This window comes from Mchenga conophoros, linkage group LG10 (assembly GCF_057382185.1).
Source record: "Mchenga conophoros isolate Kocher_MC1m ecotype Shallow Benthic linkage group LG10, M_conophoros_male_GT1.1, whole genome shotgun sequence".
Classification (NCBI taxonomy): domain Eukaryota; kingdom Metazoa; phylum Chordata; class Actinopteri; order Cichliformes; family Cichlidae; genus Mchenga; species Mchenga conophoros.
This window is the reverse complement of record NC_140535.1, coordinates 35075218-35099729: the sequence shown is the minus strand read 5'-3', so window position 1 is coordinate 35099729 and position 24512 is coordinate 35075218. Positions and strand designations below refer to the sequence as shown.

General features: G+C 44.0%; 1 protein-coding gene across 1 annotated transcript; it reads left to right on the top strand.

Annotated features, from left to right (window-relative positions):
* Positions 1-668: 668 nt before the first annotated feature.
* Positions 669-24235, top strand: siah2l (seven in absentia homolog 2 (Drosophila)-like). Its single transcript, XM_085289955.1, has 3 exons — positions 669-1233; positions 22072-22251; positions 22842-24235. Exons 1-3 carry the CDS (start codon positions 787-789, stop codon positions 23211-23213), a joined length of 999 nt encoding a protein of 332 aa, XP_085146081.1. The 5' UTR covers positions 669-786; the 3' UTR covers positions 23214-24235.
* Positions 24236-24512: the final 277 nt, after the last annotated feature.

Genomic DNA, 24512 nt, shown 5'->3' with positions numbered 1-24512 from the left:
GCTGGATTTGAAGATAATGAGGGCAAAGAAGGCGGTCGTGTCAGTCTAACATCCAGCAGAGGGCATCAGCGAGTTTCAGGTGATTTGAGCAGGGAGCGTAAACTTCTAAATTAAACCCTTTTTGGTGTAATTGAGTCATTCATTTACAAAAAGAAGCATAAATATTGGGTGGTGGGTTTTCAGGGATGAAGGAAACTGCTCGTGCTTGAGTTCTGTTAATTCTTAATTTATTACAACTGTTTCCGTAGTTGTTTAACTTTGTAGAAGATTATGAAACTCACAAAAGTTTGCAGCAAACAGGAGACTGTCACTTTGGCCACCAAGCAGGAGCAGCCCAGCGCGGCTACAACAGGTCAGCTCTGCTAGGACCGACACAAAAGCCGTTTCCGACCACGCTGAGGTGCTTAATTATCATGATTCATCATTTTAGGGGGAAAAAAATCCCACAAAAAAGTGTTTTGCTCAGTTACAAAAAGAATAAAACAACAACAAAAAGCAAAGAAGAGAAAAACATTAAATTCTCACTTCATTCATTTTTTTAATATTTATAATTAAATAAGTTTCCAATATTCTCTCCTGTTCTATTGTATATATTTGTTCTTTTATGCGACGCTGTTTGTTTTTCTTTTGCTTTCAAGCCGAACACGACTCCACTCTCTGATTGGCCGAGCGGCTTGTCAATCTTTGACGTAGCGGCCAATGGCAGGAGCCGACAGGCGATACAAACTAGCAGCCGCCATGTTGTGTCTCCGGGGGCCTCGAGGGACGTCCGGTAGTAAACAGTAGATGACGGTACCGCCTGTTCGGCAGCTCTCAGGAACGGGACCGCAGCTGGAAGCTATGAGTCGTCCATCTTCAGCCGGAGGTGGGGGACTCGGGGCCGGGAAAGCAGGCGGAGGGAAGCACGGGGGAGCGGCAGGCGCCTCTGTTGCCGCAGCGGCCGCCGGCGTGAGCTCCGTGGCCGGGTCGGGGTCTGCTCCCCCTTCCTCCACCGTGTCCATGCCGGCTACCGGCCTCGTCGGACAATCCTCGGAGCTCACGGCGCTATTCGAGTGCCCGGTATGCTTCGACTACGTCCTGCCGCCTATCCTGCAGTGCCAGGCGGGTCACCTGGTCTGTAACCAGTGTCGTCAGAAGCTGAGCTGCTGCCCGACCTGCCGAGGCCCGCTCACCCCGAGCATCCGGAACCTGGCCATGGAGAAGGTGGCCTCCACACTGCCGTTCCCCTGCAAGGTAGACCCACAGACACAAACCGGCCCAGCTGATACTCACACACTACATCACAACTCTCTTCACTTCAGTTTGTGCACAACTTCCTCCACGCACACCTGTCACGTGACGTCATCAGAGCCAAACTAGAATTTCGATTGATTTTCCAGGAAAACGTCTGACAGACAGTCAACGGAGTTAAAGGTCAAAGGTTACTCCAGAAAATTGGGATTTATTTATTTTTTCCGTGCTGAGTTCACTGCCTGTAGTAATAATCGGACGTTGAAGCATCACTGCTTAGTTCACTGCGTGCAATCAGTGAAGGAAAGTCATGTCACAGAGTTCATTATGTAATATAGAAAGAGTATTAGGACGACATTAAGAAAAAATATGATTGATCAATTTGAGAATAAAACCAAAATTCAAAGTCAAATTAGTTATTTTGTAGAGGATTTGTTTGCTTTGAAACATCTTCCTATCATATCTTGTGATAACATCCATCCTCTTTGTTGCAGGTGTAATCATCGATATCCTGGCATTTGTTCATTGCCATTTCATTTTGTACAAATTTGGCCAACGCTTCCACGATTGTGTGTTTGTTCTTTTGTTTGATTGGTCTTTCCTTTCTTTTCAGTGTCCTTATGCCTCCCACTGCACTGTGTTCATGTCCTAAAGGAACTAAAACACATTTTAAAGTACACATTCGCAATATCATTTGGTTTTATTCTCAAAAATATCAATGATTTTTATTTTCTTTACGTGGCCCTAATACTCTGTCAGAGTAATACAACCAGGAAAGTCCAGAGTCTGTGTTTAGTTCAGTAACTGTAATAAACATAGTTCAGCCAGCAGTGATGAGTCCACTGATTAATCAGGACTCGTCACTCTGCTGATTGTTTCCTCTGTTTGTCTAAAACCTGCAGATAAAAATGGATGACTGGTGTTTTAATCTCCTGCATACCAAAGTGACTGTAGAGTGAGAATCGTGACCAGGTTTTAAATAACATGTCCAACAAGTGTGCAGCTGTCCACATACCTTTGGCCTCGCAGCGTGTCGACTGATTGGAGCGGCGGCTCTGGTTCCATTACACGCACATTAAAGTTGAATTGTGTGTCGGCGGCTGAAAACTGAGTCCTGACTCTGACCCTGAGGAGGAAGAGGAGGTCTGATATGGACACAGTTTCCAACCTGCATAGTACAGAAAGACTTGATACAAACTGAAAGTAGATGTTTCACAGCTCGCTCAGCTCAGCAGGCTGGTTACAGGACAGACTGCCCTCTGGTGGTGTTTTCATGCAGTGCACGTGACCTCAACAGAATATGTCCCCAAGAGTTTAGGGGAGAAAACATTAAATTCAGCTTAATTTGAGTTTATTGAAGCTGTAAGTGAAGATCATGCATAAAATTTGGCTGGTCGACGAGCGTTTCGTCATCATTTAGATTTCAACCCACGAGAATCTCCTCACCACTCGTACACGTCCTGCTGCCCTGTAATCATGTTGTGTCGTTATACCTCCTGCAGACAGCAGGCTCATGCTCATTTGTTTCACTGTTGCTGTTAAAATATGTTTTTTGTTTCTGTTGTGATGATCTTCCTCGTCTAATGCTTCTTGGTAAGTGTCTGCAGGCTGGTGTAGATGTCAGCCATACAAATCATTTGGTCACAGATGTTTTGGGTTTTTTCAGGGGAGGTTTGTGTTTTGAAAAGCCCGAAAATTCTACGTAGGACCCAATATTTACTGAGCTGTTCTCTACAGTAGGAGGAAGAACTGCAGCCTTGATGGGGTAGAGAGGACATGAAACTCTACATATAATGGCTGATTTACACCACTAAGTCCTGCTCTCACACCTGACATATATTACACTGTCTGTGAAGCCGGATTTAAGAAATAAGTGCTTAAAGTTTTAAAAAGATGTTTGGTGCCATCTTCTGTCCGTACAGAATGTGACGTCATGTGGTTGGTTGGCTGGTTGTGGCTAACAGACTAACATTAGTTTATGTTAGCTAAGTCGTGACAGTGATGCTATTGGCTTTCTGAATAGCAGCATGAGGTGTAAACATCCTGTAGTCTGGGTACAGAGCTGCCAATAATGTGCTCTGCAGTCAGACTGTGGCAGTTTCCATACCAGACTGTGATGCCGCTGGTTAGGATGCTCTCCATGGTGCCTCTGTGGAAGGTGTTAAGGATGGGTTTGGGGAGGCAAAACCTTCCTTAGTCGTCTCAGGAAGTGCAGTCGCTGCTGAGCTCTTTTTGTCACCGATTTGGTGTTGCTGGTCCTCTGTGATGCAAACACTGAAGAATCTGGTGCTCTTCACTCTCTACTGCGACACCAGCAATGCTGAGCTGGAGATGGACAGCCTTGGTCTTCCTAAAGTCAACATTGAGACATAGATTATTGTCCTTGCACCAAAGTGCCGTTGCACATCCTCTCTGTATGCAGCATCATCATCGTCCCTGATGAGTCCCACCACTGGGGTGTCATCTGGAGACTTGATCATTTGGATTGTGTTGGAGCTGGAGGTGCAGTCGTGGGTCAGCAGCGTGATTAGTGGGCTCAGCACACATCCCTGGGGGGTGGAGGGCGTCTATGCTCAGTGTGATGGTGTTGGATCTTATATTTCCAACCTGTACTGTCTATCAGTGAGAATGTCCAGGATCCATTTGCAGGTGGAGGTGTTGAGTCCGAGCAGGTCCAGCTTGCTGATCAGCTGTTGGGGGATGATGGTGTTGAATGCTGAGCTGAAATCAGTGAACAGCATTCTTATGTGGGCGTTGCGTTGATCCAGGTGTGATAGAGCTAGGCAGAGTGCCAATGAGATCGCATCACCCATTGATCGTGATATGCAAACTGTAGTGGGTCCAGTTTGGGGGGGAGCTGCTTCTTGATGTAACTCAGGACTAGTTGCTCGAAGCACTTTGTGATGATTGGAGTAAGTGCTTCTGGGCAGTAGTATTTGAGCTCCGAGGCTGTAGCTGTCTTTGGCACAGGTCTGATTGGGGGGGGTTAAAGCACTGTGGCACAACAGCTTGGCTCAGGGACATGTTGATGACGTCTGCTAGGACAGCGGTCCCCAACCCCCGGGCCTTCGACCGGTACCGGTCCGTGGGTCGTTTGGTACCGGGCCACGAGAGTTGAGGCTCAGGTGTGAAATGTCTGGTTTTCAGGGTTTTTATCGGTTTCAGTGTTATTTTGTTATCGTTTTTATCGTTTACTCGGTTTTTCTGGGTCTTTTCACGTGTGTTATGAATAAATCTTCTTTTTTTCAGTACCGGTACTAGTTTTATTTTGTTGTATTTATCCGCGACACCTTAAAGGCCGGTCCGTGAAAATAATGTCGGGCATAAACCGGTCCGTGGCGCAAAAAAGGTTGGAGACCGCTGTCCTAGGACATCGGTCAGCTGGTCAGCACAGGCTCTGAGCACACGTTCGGGTATATTATCTGGTCCAGCAGCTTTGTGTGGGTTGACTTTAGCGAGAGTCCTTTCACTCGGGCCGTGGACAGGGACAGCACTTGGTTGTCTGGCGAGGGGCTGGTTTTCCATGCTGGCTCATTGTTTTGAGTCCCAAACCTGGCATCGAATGTGTTAACTGCGTCTGGTTGAGAGGTGTTTGGATGTCCCGCCACATTCGCTGAGAATCTCCTGACCAGGCAAAGAGATCACTGACTTTCTTTGAGCTTGATGTCCTTGGTTTGCTTGGTTGAAGTCCCCAGCGATAATGAAAAAGCCCTCGGGGTGGAGAGATTGCAGGTCCCTGACGGCCTCGTACAGCTCCCATAGCGCCTCCTTAGCATTAGCGTCAGGAGGAATGTACACTGCCACAATAACGATGATTCTGAACTCCTGCAGCAAATGATAAGGCCTGCACCTCACTGCCATAAATTCAACACACGAGCAGCCCCGCATGCTTTTTCAGATGTGGGATCACTTTAGTGCTGCAGCAACGAGTTAATGTTAAACTGAGGATGTACTGCCCACTTTGCCGTCTGTCTCTCTTTAGCAGTAAGTTGTCTTTACAAATCGGATGTGGCATGCGCTGCGTCAACGCTAACTAGAGCGAAGAACCCAAAATTTGCGCCGCGCTTGTGAGTACACAAGCAGATCGATCAGTCCCAGTATTAACACTGTACACTAACACAGTAGCTTTATTACAAAATACTAAAACACTGGTTTGATGAGTAGGAACTTTATTGTATTTAAGCAACTGCAGAGAGCAGCAAGGATCAACTGTCAAGCTAGTCATGCACATTTCTGCTGATATACTGTGTGCCATGGTTTTCAAATAGGGCTGCCACGATTACGTCGACTATCAAAATCGTCGACGACTGATTTAATAGTCGACGCGTCGTTTGAAGCTTTGTAAGATCGCAAAAGACGCAGGAATAAGTAGCAGGATTTAAGAGTGTAATAACGGACTGTGACAGAAGATGGCAGCACTGCATGTACAAGGATGCCAGCTGCCATTAAATATATATTTCCCTCATTTTTACTGGTGACTGGTAGGAGGTAAGCTGCTGATTTCTCCAGGAGGTGGTTGTGTGTGAAGAACGTATTTGGCAACATTCAGTCGTTGGACAAACAGGAGGAAGTTCTGTGTAACTCCTTGAAATACAACAAGATAAATACACAATCTAAACTGAGGCATAAACATCAATCTTTACTGTATGTCTTTGAGGCTTTACGTTTAGTGTGAGCCAGTATATCAGCACTCTGACGTTTGCTCTGCGCTTTGATGCAGAGCTTTTGTGCTGCTGAAAACAAGATGGTGTGATGATGTAGACGTTATTTAATCTTGGCAATAATTTTACCGTCCTACCTGAAACCTGTCAGGTCAGTTTTACTGGCACATGGACATTTTTATAGACTTTTGGAAAAAAGCTTTAATTTTCATGTTTTTAAAGCTTCTACAGTTGATCTGACAGTGGTGCAAGATGAACAAATCTGAGAAGGCTTTGTATTCAGAATGATTACAGATGTCAGGAGTGAATCAGCGCTTTGTAGTGGTTTTCTTTGTGGATGTGAATCCAGCAAACAGCATTTTGCATTGAATTTGTTTTAAAGAGCTGTCAGTGAGGAGGCAGACACCAGGAACAGACTTCAGGCACATCAAATAATAAAATCAGTCAGGTTTTGCCTGAAGTGTCGTGGATTTTTGCTAGGACCAAGTCTGTTTACATTATACATGCTTCCCTTAGGCAGCATCATTAGAAGACATAGCATACATTTACACTGCTATGCAGATGACACCCAGCTCTATCTGTCCATGAAGCCAGATAACACACACCAATGAGTTAAACTGCAGGAATGTCTTAAAGACATAAAGACCTGGATGGCCGCTAACTTTCTGCTTCTTAATTCAGATCAAACTGAGGTTATTGTACTCGGCCCTGAAAAGCTTAGAAATATGGTATCTAACCAGATTCTTACTCTGGATGGCATTACCTTGGCCTCCAGTAACGCTGTGAGGAACCTTGGAGTCATTTTTGACCAGGACATGTCCTTCAACGCACATATTAAACAAATATGTAAGACTGCTTTCTTCCATTTGTGCAACATCTCTAAAGTTAGAAATATCCTGTCTCAGAGTGACGCTGAAAAACTAGTTCATGCATTTATTTCCCACGTGTGGGACTAATAAAGGTTATCTTATCTTATCTTATCTTATTACTTCCAGGCTGGACGACTGTAATTCATGGGGATTCAGTTTTCAGGCCCTTCTTCTGTGGAACCAGCTTCCAGTTTGGATTCAGGAGACAGACACTATCTCTACTTTCTTTGTATTACTGTAAGGTCTTTACCTCACAGTATAAAGCACCTTGAGGAAATTGTTGTTGTATTGGTCACACACTGTGTCACCAGTGTGTGAATGGGTGGATGACTGCATGTGTAAAGCGCTATACAAATACAGGCCATTTACCCTTTTTACCAATATGTTGCAAAAGAAATAAAATTGAATAGAAATTATTTTATTTCTATATTCACAACAAAACAAAAGAGTGAAGACAGAGGTCCTGTGTTTGGTCTCTCTCACACACACACACACACACACACACACACACACACTGTGCATGCAGAGCAGTGCTGACAGATGCTTGGAGGAGGAGGATGGCACTCGGTTAAGCGATACTCCCCTTTTATTCTCTCTCTCTCTCATGTTTCCCCGCCCCCACTGTGTGTGTGTGCGTGTGTTGTGTGCGCGCACACGCTGCAGTGTCTCAGTGTCGGTTGGAGGACGCACGTTTTTCTGCTGCTCAGACAGTGAGAGGGAGAGCTCCGAGAGACATTCACTAAAAACCAGAAACAGTGATCGAGTGTGTGTCGGTGTTATTCACCGCCGGTCAGTCAGACGGACGCCACACAGCTCACACTCAGTGTGTGCGTGTGTTTAGGCCCTGCGTGTTTTGTTTTTTCGTCACCACAGAAGAAGAAAACAGCTGCCCGTGTTTTCTTTTCTGCTGCTGCAGCAGGAGAGAGAGAGCGGGCGAGCGAGGTTCAGCTGCATTACGGCTGCGTCTGTTTGATCCGACAGGTTCTGGTACGTTTACCGATCGATTATCGATTGATTTGAGTCATCAGGTTGGTTTGAACCGATGTTGATGTTTTACCGCCTGAACTGGAGACGAATGCTGTTGATCAGAACAACGTATGAAAATGTTTTTGTTTGTCAAAGTAATCGATTACCTGATTCATGTTGGTGGTGCAGCTGTGGGTCTGATTAATCTGCCAGTTAATTTCCTCATTAATTAAAATGATAATAAATGTGTGTACAGTGAAGCAGCAATAATGAGTATTTGATTGTCGATTGTGTTACTGCTTGTTGCTCTTCAAGCCAAAAAAAGCCAATGAAAAATATTTCTATTTCTACTTCCTCCCATGTTAGAGACGTTTCACTGTTTTATGTTGTTTGTACAGCATTTGTGGTTTGACTCGGAGGCTCGGTGTTTTCACAGATTTAAAAAAACAAATTTACAGCAAAAACAGTTGAATTAAGCGTTACACTGAGGTGGCTGTTAGTGTGAATCGGCATATAATAATAAATAAAACATAAATAAAACTAAACTGAATCAATTTCATCTACATTAGATGGAAAACAGCGAGCACGTAAGTCTCTTTTGGCTGCTCCGGTGTTTCTTAAATGGCCCCCACATGTTTTGGTTTGGATCTTCCTCCACTTGATCCGGACTTGGGACCAGCACTCGGAGTACTCTCGTGACCCGGATCTTGTATTTGTGTCCGGGTCTCAAACTGGCGTGCACAGTGAATGTGTTAATCACTGCAGCAAAGAAAACGCTTCATTCAAAAATGCTGTAAAATCACGGAGTGTCTTTGGGCAGTTTAAACCCAGACGATGAAACGTGAAAATAATTGGCAGATTAATTAACAATTAGAATAAACATTCACACTGAACCACAGGGTGGCGCTGCTTAAACAAATTGGGGGGTAGCTGACGTGTGACGTTGGACAGCAAACATTTTTATTTTAAAATATTTACAAGTTCTTTTATTTAATAATTAAAAATAATATAAAACATTTTATTCTTTCTGCCAACAAAGCTCATGTTCATACCCTCTCAAACTAAACACTAAACCTGTGTTTTGAGTCACAGTGTGCTACGATTTCACCACAAAAACATTAAAAAAGTTATACATTTAAAAGTGTATGAAGAGTTTTCAGTAAATGAAAACAGTGCCTAACTGACTCTAATATAAAAAGAAAGAGTGTTGGTTTGTTGGTCTCGGTGTTGGTGTTTTGGCTGCTGCCATGTTGGACTGTATTTGGACAACAGGGTGTTACGTTAGCAACTAACGTTAGCTAGCCTGGCTGTAATGGTGCCTCACAGACACAGGATACCTGCTAATTAATGCTCAGATACTGTAGAATTTAAGATAAGAAGAACTTTATTTATCCCGAGGGAAATTCTTTTGTCATACACATGCTCAATGCAGCAGAGGAATAAGATATACAATATGTACAATAGAATACAAGTATACAGTAGGATAGTGCAAAATATAATATCAAATAACTGTAGCAAGTAACAATATAACTATTGTTACTTGCTACCATATCTAGTAGAATTGGCCTCACACGGGCCTGTTATTGGATCATTGCATTAAAAATGCTCAAATAGACTCACACAGCACAGAGATCCAGTCCAAGGATTCTGCAGTTAGCTGAGGTGAAGCCTAGCAGCAGCTAGCACCTGTCTCATCGTCCACCTGTCAGGAAACTTAATGCAGTTAGCAATAAAGACCTAAAGTGTTTCTGCAGCAGGCTCTTTGTATGTGTTTATTTCTATAGTCTATTGAGATCAGCAGCATCGCTATAGCCGGCCTGTCGCTGTGATTTTTGCTAATTTACTGCTGGCAGTGGCTGATGTGTATCTGGCCTTATATTCACAGACCATGTCATTTCTTTTTGTTCTTTGATAAATCACAACAAAAACAGCCATCATCACTGAAAATCACTCAGATTTTTATTTTAAATAGCAATATGGCTCTATAAACTCACATGGTGCGTGCGGTGAAGGCTAACGCTGCTCAGGCGCCGGTTTCCACACAGATTCCTCACAGTGAGAACAAAACCATGGAAGCAGCCTCCCAAACCAAAGGATGCTGAAGCACACTTTACAGTCACAGGTGAGGGTTTGAGTCTGAACATGAGATTTGTGGACAATTAGAAAAATATTTGTATAAAAAAAATGTCCCCATTATTTAATCCAACTAACATGAGGTTGTTTCATTTATCAACGTTGTTGATAATTAATGTGTGTTCTTTGTTTCATACTTTGAAATCTTTTACTGAGAAGAATAAGCAAGATGTTTGAACCCATCAGCTTGGTTTTATTTCATGGTCCTTTGAAGTTGATCATGAAAACAGAAGAGGTCTTTTTTTTTTTTTTTTCTAAACGCACCATTCTGTTAGAAAATGTACTGATTAATAGCTTTACTATGGTTTTGGATACTTGGTGTGACTATAAAGGTGCTCCTGTACTGTAAGCATGTATTCAAACCAAACTCATTGTGTTTGTTTTCAAGACTCTGCAGTAAATCTGAGAGCTCACACTAAAGCAGACTGAGGCCAATCGTCTGACTTGGTGAGTTAAACAGAAACCAAACATGGTCAGACGCTCGTCCGGTCTCTGTCCTCCTGTGAACTTCTGATCACTCTGCTATATGATCTCCACGTGGCTCTGCAGTCTGTCTGAACAGCTGCTGCTTGTTTTGTCTGGTTCAGTATGGTGAGCCCAAAGGGACAAAAGACTTGAGAAATCAAAGTTAAATTTAGAGTTGGAGCCTCTGAGTTTCCAGGACAAATTTCAAAGAAAGGAATTGCACACATGGAGCATGTGCAGAAAAACTTTAACTAAAGTTTTGATTCTGACTTGTAGTGTTTAAAAGAGTGAGAGACTTTTATGCTGGTGAGCTGTCGGCTTCAGCAGGAGTCAGCTTTCGTCATTGTCCATAGTGATGAGTTCAAATGTCTTGTTTTGTCCACCCAACAGAACCAGAAAATACTCACTTGTCTTTCACAGAAGACCAAAGAAACCTGGAAATATGAGCTGAAAAGATCAAAAACAGTTACTAGAGTCGACTAATCAGTAAAATTGTTGCAGCTCTAGCCTGTGCCGATGCTGTGCCCAGCCTCCTGCCTACCTCTGCTCAGAGAGTTGGCTCACTGGCGCTGCCTTCTGGGCTGGCATCACCGCCATGGGGTTGGTTCAGCTAGTGCTGCAGGGCTGACTGCTAACACCGTACAGCAGCAGCAGCATGGGTCAGAGGTCAGGGACAGAGCCCGTCGACCTGTCGGACGCACCAAACCCCTGCCGGGCAGTCAGGTGAGTCCTGAATGATGCTGGCGAGCTTTAACGTACGGCTGCGTCAAGACAGATTTTCAGTTTATTTTAATTTTAAAACACATCATCACATTTTGTTTATGGATGCCCAGACATAATTCAATTCAATTTTATTTATACAGCACCAAATCACAACAGCGGTCGCCTCAAGGCGCTTCATATCGTACAGTAGATCGCACAATAATAGATACAGAGAAAAACTCAACAATCATATGACCCCCTATGAGCAGCACTTTGGCGACAGTGGGAAGGAAAAACTCCCTTTAAACAGGAAGAAACCTCCGACATAACCAGGCTCAGGGAGGGGCGGGGCCATCTGCCATCGGCCATTCAATGCAGAGAGGTCTGTTAACACATAGTGAGTGAGAAAGGTGACTGGAAAGGAAAAACTCAATGCATCATGGGAATCCCCGGCAGCCTACGTCTATTGCAGCATAACTAAGGGAGGATTCAGGGTCACCTGGTCCAGCCCTAACTATATGCTTTAGCAAAAAGGAAAGTTTGAAGCCTAATCTTGAAAGTAGAGATAGTGTCTGTCTCCTGAATCCAAACTGGAAGCTGGTTCCACAGAAGAGGGGCCTGAAAACTGAAGGCTCTGCCTCCCATTCTACTTTTAAATACTCTAGGAACAACAAGTAGGCCTGCAGAGCGAGAGCGAAGTGCTCTAATAGGGTGATATGGTACTACAAGGTCATTAAGATAAGATGGAGCCTGATTATTTAAGACCTTGTATGTGAGGAGCAGGATTTTGAATTCTGGATTTAACAGGAAGCCAAAACAGGAGAAATCTGCTCTCTCTTTCTAGTCCCTGTCAGGACTCTTGCTGCAGCATTTTGGATCAGCTGAAGGCTTTTCAGGGAGTTTTTAGGACTTCCTGATAATAATGAATTACAGTCGTCCAGCCTGGAAGTAATAAATGCATGAACTAGTTTTTCAGCGTCACTCTGAGACAGGATATTTCTAACTTTAGAGATGTTGCACAAATGGAAGAAAGCAGTCTTACATATTTGTTTTAATATGTGCGTTGAAGGACATGTCCTGGTCAAACATGACTCCAAGGTTCCTCACAGTGTTACTGGAGGCCAAGGTAATGCCAAGGTAAACATCTGACTATACTAGAGACAAAATCTGAACAATGTCCTCTGAGCGAGCGTTTGTTACACTAAACAAAGTAGGGAATGAACCAACACTGAGCTTATGGACTGTCGTGTACACCAGAGCTTTTTAAAAGCTTACTGTAAAGTTGTGCTGCACGTGAAGCCGGATTGCAACAGTTCTCGCCGGTATCGCTGAGCTGCGTCTGCACGAATTTCCTCGCTCGGTGGTTGGATCCTGTAGCGTTGGTCGTCCTTTTTGTTGCAGTCTTGCGTCTTTCCGCCTTGAACTGTGAGGTCCAGTTCATGTGTTGCTTCACTGATCATGGTCGCAGAGTATAAGCGGGAAATACCAGCTGCAATGCAAAGGGTGAAGCTGGTGTTCATCCAAAGGACTGGGGCCTCGCTGCAACATCAGTTGAATATGTCTTTGGCAATTAACGCATCTGCAGAGGTGCACCTTTTCATGTCAGAGCTAATACCATACCAGTCGCATCGTTTTTTCCTCACAAGGTCTTGAAAAGACCACGAGCATCATCTGATTCTGCAGCGTACTGGCGGTTACATCGGCCTACAGACCAACTGCTTCATTCGACTAAATCTAAACCGCAAGTGAACTAAAGAAACACTTCTTTCAACCAGAGGCAGGAAGACTGTCTGAAAGTATCTGATAAGGCAATGGAGGTTAGTTGATGTGCTTTAGCTTACTGCAAAGTTGCGGCTGTGAGAAGTGTCGGTAGAGCAAAGGTGCTATGGCGTATGTCTTAGTCTAATAATAAGGTGAAAGGGTCTCTTCTTGACTGCAGGTGTGCTGTGGGTTTACAATGTTTGAGCATGACTGCTTTAGGAGGCTTTATCAATGTCTTAGGATGTGGCTGCATCTCTCATAGAGATAATCACTGAGGTATACACATTTTCATAACTTCTAAGATATGTGCAGAGTTTGATAAGCTTGTCAGGCTCCTTGAAGAGATGACTAAAAATAAAAAAGAATAAAGGGGTCTAAAAATAGGCTTTGTTGAAATGGAGAGACAAAAGCCACCTTTGTGAGGCGAATGACAAATCCAGAGTTGGTTAAGCGAACCAGAGTCCCAGCTCGTATTCAGATGCCGTTCACTGTGCACATATGTGTCTGTAATCACAAGCAGCATCCTCAGGCAGGTGGTGAACAGCCGGCAGGAATACCAAAACCATTATCCTGAACCACAGCGCCCTTCATCGTCTCACCAATCCCAACAGAACAGATTCATCAGATCTGCGCCGGCTGAAGCAGCAGCACAGCCAGGAAAGCACTCAGCTGAGCCCAGCACGATCAATACCAATCAGGCTGAAAGGATCAGAGAGGCTGAGCGAGACGTGCTGCTAAACGAGTTGGGGGTAAAGAAACCTCCCTCCTCTGCAGTCGGGTTTTTATTAGGAACAAATGGGTCCAGTAAGTTTGACTGAGATCGATGATGAAATGAGGTTAATGGATGTGAAGATTTAGCTACCCTAAAAACCAGCCTTGATGGTCGAGGGTGGAGTTTGATACCTCGGCTGCACAGAGCTGGTTTTCTCTTTTATGGCTGACTCATAATCAAAACATGACTCAGCAAATAAAAAAAAATACTTTAAGACCTCAAAGATGAAATTCATCGAACATAATGAGACACTTATATTTACAGTGCAGCTTTTCACTGCAGCTACCTGAGCACATGTTGGCTTTAAAGGAAATGTGCTGGTTTGAATCACATCTATTTATCTGCTTCACACACAAGTTGTCCGTGGTGTTCCACGGGGTTTGTGCTTCGACCAACAGGTTTTTCATCATCCATGCTTCCTCTGTGAGAAAACCCTGCATACATTTGGTTTGCCCGTAACTCTCAGTACTGTCATGCTTTTAAATTCAACAGTTTACTCTACAGTTTTGGTTTTCCTGTACATGACAGATGTTGATTCATCAGATTCACAGCAGACTAATGCAGAGATGTTCAGCCTGTGTTGGTCAGGACTGCGAGGTGTTTCCTGACAGCAGGTTGTGCCGTTGGAGTCCTGATGAGACGCTGCACAGGTTTTGTTCTAAATCCTCTGCTAAAGCAATCTGGATAAGAGGATTCCTGCCTGCTGTGTGTTTGGCACAAAGTGACAAAATGTTCTGACCTGTTCTAAATCGAGTCCTGAAAATTGATCATGGAAATCAGGTCGTTCTTTTTAGTTCTGCTTAGGGCTGCTCAATTAATCGAATTTTAATCACGATTACGATCTGGGCTTTCAACGATCATTAAAAATGACTGAGCCGATTATTAGCCCCTCCCTCGTGGTTTACTCTCGCGCTGCTCCGTGTGGCAAATCAAGCGCACCTCTCTGCATTTCGAACACGTGTCACAACAATTAAGAGCAGCGGTCCCCAACCTTTTTTGCGCCACGGGCCGGTTTATGCCCAGCAATATTTTCACAGACCGGCCTTTAAGGTGTCGCGGATAAATACAACAAAATAAAACTAGTACCGGTACCAAAAAAAAAGAAGATTTATTCATAACACACGTGAAAAGACCCAGGAAAACCGAGTAAACGATAAAAACAATAACAAAATAACGCTGAAAACCGATAAAAACCCTGAAAACTATACATTTCACACTTGAGCCTCAACTCTCTCATACCAAACGACTCTCGGACCGGTACCGGTCCGAGGCCCGGGGGTTGGGGACCGCTGATTAAGAGGACCCGAGGGAGTTCGGAAAGCTAAGCAGAAGTTATTTGGAGAGGAGAGTGACTGCTGTTGGTTGAAAAGAGAGGTAAAAAAAACTTCAGTGGTGTGGAAACATTATGGGCTCGCGGAGTCAGAACTAATTTTTCATTTATTTTTTATATTGCAAACATTTGCACTGTTATCAGTATTTGCACACTATTTTATATTATTTTTTGACAATCTTTAAAGTCATTATCCAACACATTGTTATTGTTAAATAAATATCGTCAAATAATCGAGATCTCAATTTCAGTGAAAATAAACGTGATTATCATTTTTGCCATAATCGAGCAGCCCTAGTTCTGCTGATATCTGCGTTTTGGCTTCAGAAGGTGGTGGACATGTTTTCTGGGTTTTGGACAACAGATGAATATTCATATTACAATTTTTATTTTATTTTTTATAGGTTGTAGTTAATAAATCACAATTTCAACTAAGTAATCATTCCAAATAAATAATCTAAACCCAGGACAAATGAAGAACAACTCATGTAAGTTTATAAATTAGCTTACAAGTTAATAATTCAGAGAGCTGCGCTTGTTACATCTGAACCAGCAGTTTGCTTTAATGAATAGAAGTCTGTTAATGTGGCCTTTGTGTCTGCTGCCCTTTCCAGGAAGCCGCTGCTGTGTTTTGACCCGCAGATCGTAAATATTTAATCACTGAGTAAAGCTCCTGCTGAGCAGCGATCGAGGACTTCGCCTGCAGTGGCTTCATGCCTGCTACATTATTCTGATCATTAATGCTGTCGAGGCTATTTTGTGTCCCTTGGTTATCGATTGTCTCTAGAGTTGAACTGTCTCTTTGGTGGGGTTGCATTGAGATGACATCCATACACCCAAACTCTCAAGTTACTAAAAGCTCTATGAACAAATGGGATGCTGTAATAGTGTTACCCACAGGAAGTGGCTAGTCGGCGTATTCTTCGCCAACTGGTTAACCCATCATAGCATATTTAAGTTTATCACTGGTTAATTTATCATCTGCTCTCAGTTTAGATCCAGGTAACCTGGATACCCCAGAAACATCCATAGGAGGCTTCAGTATAACCTTCAGTTGGGGGGAAAATTCAAACTACGTTACGCAGATTGTCTCTCAGAAATGGGAGTCTGAAGGAAGCTAACGAGCCAGATCTGGTTGAATTTGTCTGAAAAGTCTCATTTCATTGAGAGCTTTTGTTTAAAGCCTGCACTTAGTTGAGAAACTGAGTGAAACTGTCAGTTTGCTGGTTAGTCATCGGTTACTGGAAAGAGGAGCTCTAGTCCTCACAGGCTTGAACTGGACTCCTGGTCATGAGTCTGATGCTGTCTCCTGACCTCGCAGCAGGTTGTGCTGCCTGTTGTAGTAGACAAGTGTTTCACCAGATCTGTGTTAACACAAACAGGAAGTGGTTCGTGTTATACATTAGTGAATAAATGGATGATCATCCTGTTTTCTCCTCCTGCAGATGTGTAGGTGTGCTCCTTATCCATCCTGACAGCCAGACCCTCTCCAGCAGTCGCCTTCCAGACGTTAATCTACTTATCGTGCTGCCGACTGAGATAACGCTCAGTCTTTGACAGCAGTTCTTCAGGCTTAGCCAAAACCGGTTATATCCTATTTTATTAACAGAGCGTGTTTGAGGTTTATTTATTGTGTTTAGGCAGCAGAGTGATGCTTTACAGCTTAAATGATTACTACACTGGCCAGAATGCCTCAATAATGAGCTTCAACAAAGGCAGATCTGCTGTCAGACATTTTATCCTCACTGTATTATAAGCACACATTAGCAGAAATCACAGCGTCTTGTTTGGCGTGAGAATGTTTCGTTGGGTGGAGACTGTAGCGGCTGAAGCTCAGGAGGCTAAATATGTTCCACTTTATCACCAAAGAGTTCTCTGAGCGTCCTGAGGGTAACGACCTGCTCCCCATCCTTCAAGAACAGCAAAGCTTCAGAAGCTTTTTTTCTTTTGCATTTACACCAGTTGCATTGAATCAGTGGGAATGCTGGTGTTTGGCGTGTCACTGACACTGAGGACAACATGATCAGAGCTGTGAGTTTGGTCCGTTTCATTTTCTCAGCTCTCTCAGCCACAGCAGACCTGCTCCACTCGAGGACCAGAGATCCAAAACAAGCTTGAAACTCCCCACGCCAAACTCAACCCACCTCATTCCCAATGTAGCAAAGCGTGAACGTGAAGCTGTTAATTCACCGGTTGCTCTGCATTCCTCCTTGACCTCCAGCTCTGAGCTGTGCGTGACTCATAACTTAACAAGAGTTTTAACGACTGTTAGAAAAATTAGCTAATTTCTAAATCGACTGTCAGGCAGAGCCAGGACTCGCTGGAGGAGGCTTCCCTGCTTGGACCGCTGCCCCGGTGACCTGGCCCCAGATAAGCGGGAAAAAAAGGATGGATGGAACTCCGACACTAAATATCAGTTACTCCTAAACTTGAATTGTACTTCTGCGTCGGGTTTATGGCTTACACCATAACCAGAACCCCAGTTTAACCCTAACCTAAAACCTTTTACATAACCTGATGTGCATCTGACTACACATTAGGCCGACACATACCACGGCAACTTGGATGGCGTGAAACGTTGCTGTGTGGGAGTTAAAAGGGTTTTGTGGTTAATGCGTGAGTTGGATTTAGATTTGCTGCAGGAGTCTAAATGAAGTCTAGAGACTGAGGAAGGAACTAAAAACTAGAGATGGCACGATACCACTTTTTTATGTCCGATACCGATACCGATATCATAAATTTGGATATCTGCCGATACCGATATGAATCCGATAGTGTTTTTTTTAATCAACAAAACTGTTTTTTAAAATATCTTGCTGCATTTTGCAAGTCTGCAAGTTCATACTCAAGTTTAAAACAACAACTACACTAAAGCTATTCTGTTATACCTGTATGCAAAAAAAATATTTCATAGTTCAGCAATACTGATCAATCTAATAAACTTAAACCTACACCATCCTCCCTATTCTGGTATTTTAAAGAGTACTTAGCATAAATATTAAGCAACCTAACTAATAGGGTTCCAACTCCCAGCAGCAACAAAAATAAAAAAATAAAAAAATAGGGAACCACCCCTCACGCTCCACCTCATGATGCTTAATCGACGTAATCAACCTTAATTTGATGCAGTGTGAAAAAAAAATGCACAGAAATCAATTATTTTTCAAGAAATATTAAATAGATTCAACATCTTTCTTCAACAAAATTGCAGACTGCACAGATGGTACCTTCCCAAAGGAAAAAGTACTATAGCTTACTAGGGTATAGACTTAATAGTCACTATATACAGTAATTGACTTCTATTCATTTTACATCAAATTAAAACTTTGTGTGTCAGATAATTATTTATTAAAAGCTAGACATTTTAAATGAGAATAAGAAAGAAAAGTATGTCTTTGTGCCCCCTTTTCCCTGTTCATGCCGTATCGGCCCCCCTGGCTAAACTTTGCTAGATCCGCCCCTGCACAGTTACGTCAGCTACGTAGAAAAAGATCCTCGAGTAGAAAGTAATATTAAATAAATTCTAACAACAGCTGATCAAGCTTAAACGTGCTGCTGTTGTTCAGCCGCTGGTTTCCTCTTTCTGGTGCAAAGTGGGCCAAAAACAAAGAAGAGAGACGGACTCGCGACAGAAAAGCCGATCAGCTGATCGTTAAGCAGTTTCACGATTGAAGTAGCAGCCGGAGAGCGAGAGGCAGTCGCTCGTTAAGCTTAACGCAGGAATGCTTTACAAACATTCAGAGATGGACTTACACACTTGCTTTACTTCTCTCGGGATAACTTTGTCGGAGATGAAATGCCGGGTTGCTAGCGAAGCTCCACATGCTATCCAGACCACCGACAGGTCCTGCATGCCACAGCCGCTCTATCACGTGATGCATACTGCTCTGACGTGCTAACGTTCTGAGGTGAGTTACGCCATGTCACAAGTTTTGTGAGGTGCTTTGATGATATTTAATGGATCGGATTACATTTTTTATTTCTCTCCGATATCCGATCCAGTAATTTAGGTCAGTATCAGACCGATACCGATACGTAATATCGGATCGGTCCATCTCTACTAAAAACTAGAGACGGACCGATCCGATATCACGTATCGGTCCGATACTGACCTAAATTACTGGATCGGATATCGGAGAGAAATAAAAAATGTAATCCGATCCATTAAATATCATCAAAGCACCTCACAAAACTTGTGACATGGCGTAACTCGGCTCATAACCGTAGCACGTCGGAGCAGTGTGGTCACGTGATAGAGCGGCTGTGGCGTGCGAGACCTGGTTGAGCATTCCAAACCAGCATTTCATCTCCGAGGAAGTGATCCCAGAGAAGTAAAGCAAGTGTGTAAGTTCATCTCTGAGTGTTTGTAAAGCATTCCTGCGTTAAGCTTAACAAGCGATATATGGAGCGACTGCCTCTTCTTGCTGCTACTTCAATCATGAAACTGCTTAACGATCAGCTGATCGGCTTTTCTGTCGTGAGTCCGTCTCTCTTCTTTGTTTTTGGCCCACTTTGCACCAGAAAGAGCAAACCAGCGGCTGAACAACAGCTGCACGTTTAAGCTTGATCAGCTGTTGTTAGAATTTATTTAATATTACTTTCTACTCGAGGATCTTTTTCTACGTAGCTGACGCTGGTAACTGTGCAGGGGCGGATCTAGCAAAGTTTAGCCAGGGGGGCCGATAGGGCATGAACAGGGAAAGGGGGGCACAAAGACATACTTTTCTTTCTTATTCTGTCATGTCGAGCTTTTAATAAATAATTATCTGAATCTTACACCCAAAGTTTTTTTTTTTTTACATACAGGTATAACAGAATAGCTTTAATGTTTTGTTTTTTAAAACTTGAGTATGAACTTATACAAAATGCAGCAAGATATTAAAAACACACTATATCAGATTCATATCGGTATCGGACATGAAAAAGTGGTATCGTGCCATCTCTGCTAAAAACCAAAGTCCCTGAAAAACAGACCAGTTCTTGCTTGTGTGAACATATTCATTCATGATGGACACAGAAAAATTGCCCAGCTGATGGGAAGAGGAGGAGCAGAACATAAAGTTCAAGAAAAACTTTGTGTTTGGTGTGAACGTACTGATGGTTCTTAAGTCCTAGAGAAACACTCAGTCATACTTTACTTTGTACTTTTGTGTTGAGTCTACGGAGTATCCTGGTGGCGATCGTGGCTCAAGAGTTGGGAGTTCGCCTTGTAATCAGAAGGCTGCCGGTTCGAGCCCCGGCTTGGACAGTCTCGGTCGTTGTGTCCTTGAGCAAGACACTTCACCCATTGCCTACTGGTGGTGGTCAGAGGGCCCGGTGGCGCCAGTGTCCGGCAGCCTCGCCTCTGTCAGTGCGCCCCAGGGTGGCTGTGGCTACAATGTAGCTGCCATCACCAGTGTGTGAATGTGTGGATGACTGGAAATGTAAAGCGCTATATAAATACAGGCCATTTACCATATCCTGAAACCCTTACGCAGAGCTTACTCCATAACCTGACTTGCACTCTCAGTACAGCTAATGTCATGTTGGCACAGCCCACAATTACTGTGATTATTTCCTCACATTTCCAGCTGCTTCTGTCACCATTTTTCACCTTGATCGGCAGAATGGATCAGTTTGAACTGACTAATGTATAGTATGAATGTAATGTAAGTGCTACAGTTGAACCTTGTGTAGGCTACACCGATGTAGAAGTTGAGCTTAAGAAGAGTGGACTATCTCCAAGACTTTGAGACCTTTTTCCATAGTTCTTCTAAGTTTGAAGAATCTTAAAATGAGATCATGCTTTAGCTGAACAAAGTGGCCAATGAGACCTGAGAGGTGCTTCCTGAAGTTTAAAAATCTTCGGGGCACATGTCTGCCCCATTCCAGCACCGCGTTAGTAAGACTGGGAAAGATATGACATTGAACATCAGAGACATGGCACAGATGTCCGTTCTGCATCTGGGATCCTGTTTTCTGTTCAAAGCTACTCTCCTGCATATATTTGATGTATAAATAATGGATCCATATCTCGATGATGTGCTGTGACAGCTGGGTGCAGAGCGTGTACTGTGTGGTGTTCCGGTGTCAAACCACCCAATCAGCAGTCATCTTCTGAACACGCCGTTCTTGTCTGGATGTGTCTCCCCTCATGTTTATGGATGCTCTCCCAGCACGCCGAAACCAGGGGGCGATGTTCAAACAGCATCGCTAACGACATCGTCCGCTTCCCCCGAGAGCCTTCCCGTCTCCCTGAGCTCCTCACCGCCTCGCTGTTTTCATACCTCATTTACTGCCTTCCTCATCACTCCCCCCCCTTCATGCCCCGCTATAAGCTCCGTCTGTCTGTAGTCAGTCTGTTGTTGGAGATGAAACGGGATGAGGGAGGGAGAGTCTCACCGCTGTGACCTTCAGCGTTTCAGAAAATGAAGGAGACAGCTGCAGCCATTACAGTAACGCACTCCTGTCTGCATAAAGGCAGCAGCCATCGGCTGTCTTTATATCCCAGCTTCTTAATTCATCCAGAAAATTTAAATTACTCCTCATTTAATGTCCTCTGAGCCGAGGCAACAGTTCAGACATTTATCAGGAGGAAAAATGTGGAAATGGCAAAACATCAGTACAGAAGCATCAATGAACCGTTGAAATGAAAAGTGGTTTGTGTTGGACCTGGACTAACATAACAATGTTTCAGTTTAGTTTTTAAAACGAACCAAACTAACAATGACTAAAAATATTACAACTTTTCTGTGTTTATTCTGTTTTAAGCACACAGCGTAGTTTTAACTGTAGAAAGTATAAATGTTGTTACTTCCTCAAGATGAGTGTTTACGCTGAACCTGGATGGCGAGGGCCGGATCTCAACAAGAAACCGTACGATGGCAGAAAAACTGTACGTTAGCCAGTGAGCATAACCAGTCTTTGACTCTTAATGGACTTTTATTAAGTATGATCTGAGTGAGTCCATGAACTCATCAAAGCGGTAACACCGGTCATGGCCAAGGGTCATTTTCCCCGTCATGTTACAACATTGAAAAGAATGCAAGTTTAAGGCACTTCCACATTAGTTCAAGTAGATTGTCGGTGAGAGAAAAGGGTCAATTTCCTTGATGTAATATTCATGTGAGATGCGACTTTCCTTCAGCAGCTGATGTTTCAGGTCGAGCGTGCCTCTAACTGTGTTGTGTGTCCTCCCTGCAGTATTCGTCAGCCGGCTGCCCGCTGTCTCTTCACCACAGCGAGAAGCCCGATCACGAGGAGGTGTGCGAGTTCAGGCCGTACACCTGCCCGTGCCCAGGAGCCACCTGCAAGTGGCATGGCTCACTGGAGGCCGTCATGCCTCACCTCATGCACGCTCACAAGTCCATCACCACGCTGCAGGTCAAGATCCAAACTTTGATTCTACAGACACACAGTATGGGGTAGAAACACGGGCAAAGTGGGAACCATCTTTGTTTGCAGCCTGTCCTTCTGACTGTTTCTGCACTTTGGGGCTTTAACACAATGCATCCACAATGAATGTCGAGCTGTCATGTCAGCGTTCCAACCGTTAACCAGTGTAAGGCCCTGCATTCAGTATCAGTGGAACCTCTGAATCAAACAAAAGCGCCGTTTGAAGTAACCAGCAGATTTAACTACTCACCAACTGAACATGCAGGATGTAGTTGGAACGCAGCTAGGAGAGATTTCAGGACATCCTACACATCAGGTCTACAAGCTGCTGAGACAAACAATGTAAATTATTAAGGAATCCTCAGCAGCGAAACAGAGAAACACGGCACTGTGTAGAAACGGGATCACAAGTGTTCTTAACTGTGTGACGTTCGTGTAAGTGAACGTTTCACCTTTTCTGCTCACGTCTCTGACACCACAGCACTTCTTGGTTCTTCAGCTTGTTTTCCTCATGATTTCAGGTGTGAAGTGTGAAAACGTTGAGTTCTTCCTAATCGGTACTTGTTTCCGTGCTGCAGGGGGAGGACATCGTTTTCCTGGCGACGGACATCAATCTGCCGGGCGCCGTCGACTGGGTGATGATGCAGTCATGTTTCAGCCACCACTTCATGCTGGTGCTGGAGAAGCAGGAGAAGTATGAAGGTCACCAGCAGTTCTTTGCTGTCGTGCTGCTCATCGGCACCCGTAAGCAGGCCGAAAACTTCGCTTATCGCCTGGAGCTAAACGGCAACCGGCGCCGGCTCACCTGGGAGGCCACGCCGCGCTCCATCCACGATGGCGTGGCCGCCGCCATCATGAACAGTGACTGCCTGGTCTTCGACACCTCCATCGCCCATCTGTTCGCTGACAATGGTAACCTGGGGATCAACGTCACCATCTCCATGTGCTGACGGAGCCGAGGGGAGCCTCCTGCCGAGGGAGGAGTTAAGGAGGTGCAGAGTGCACCTGCTGACAGCCTCAGTTGGAGTCGTTCGAGGAGTCGGCTCAAACAGTCAGCAGCAGCCCTTTGACCTCTGTGGTCAGCTAACGATGGACATGGGGCAGAATGTCCTTTGGTTACCTGTCTGGAAGCGAGGGCGTCACCTCGAGCCTCCAACACTCCTCGATGGAGGAACGGTCGGATCTGCTGGTTCGACCGCAGCCAGGACGTCTGGCCTGGTTAGAGATTAAACTCCCGAGGACTCGGTCCTCATTGGTGGAAACAAACACTTCTCTCTGCCGAAGCGGCTCCCTCTTCCTGCGTCGGGTTAATCGGCTTCCTGTCAGGCCGGCGTGTTCACAATATTCTGCTCTGCAGTTCTGGTGCTATCAGACTGAGTTTACGTTCTTCACCAGCAGAGGCCAAATACACCACGACTGTTACGACATTCACAGTTAATGGTTCAGGAAACGCTCTGATAACGTTCACGTCTGATTAGTTGTTTACAGAGAGATTCTGAACATGCAGAGTTCAGCCGTGGCTTCTTTATTGGTTAATGTGCAGATTATTTATTGTTTTGGCTTTTTTGTTGAAAGGAAGTGGAGAATGTAAAGATATTTGCTTTAGTATCACATATAACAAAGAAATCATCCAGTGATTATAGGACAGAGCGGAAAATGAGTCTAACCTTGTTGCCAACAGACCAAAAATATTCAGGAAATATTATTCAAGGTGAATTTGACTTATTTCAATAATCTCTGTGCACTGAAGGAGTTGGTGAAAACTATCTACATGTCCATAGAGGTGAGGCATGTGAACATGTTTATTTCTGCTGTAACGTTTTAGTATGAAAGAGGATAAATGTCATTTTAAGACTGGAATTTAAAGCAAAATGAGGAATTAGACACTTTTAATCCGAGGAAAATGTTTGTCTGATTCGTTAGTTTTCTTTGTCACGTGTCAGTAAATTAAAAACTGTCATTCTCATTCTCATTGGCTGTTTCCTCACACTTTTTTAAACCTTTTTGATAAACTCAGTAAAGAAAGGGCCGTGGGTCGGGCTGTCAGCTGTGTTTTTAATATGCACGTATAGAAAATGATCTGCAGGTTAATCCGTCTGTGTTCATAAAAAACAAATACTGTGAAAAAGCTCCACAGACCTGGAGTCAGCTGGTGGAAGAAGGCTGCCAGCAGTTCAGGTAAAGCAGAGTAATGTGAACACCAACATTCTGACTGAGAGGTTGCCGGTTCAGATCCCTGCAGCTGCAGA

Excerpts from the sequence above, each read along its gene's own strand:
- siah2l (XM_085289955.1), top strand. The coding sequence starts at position 787 with ATGACGGTACCGCCTGTTCGGCAGCTCTCAGGAACGGGACCGCAGCTG. Across the intron at positions 1,234-22,071 it reads CACTGCCGTTCCCCTGCAAG|TATTCGTCAGCCGGCTGCCC; the intron begins GTAGACCCACAG and ends TCCTCCCTGCAG. Across the intron at positions 22,252-22,841 it reads AGTCCATCACCACGCTGCAG|GGGGAGGACATCGTTTTCCT; the intron begins GTCAAGATCCAA and ends TCCGTGCTGCAG.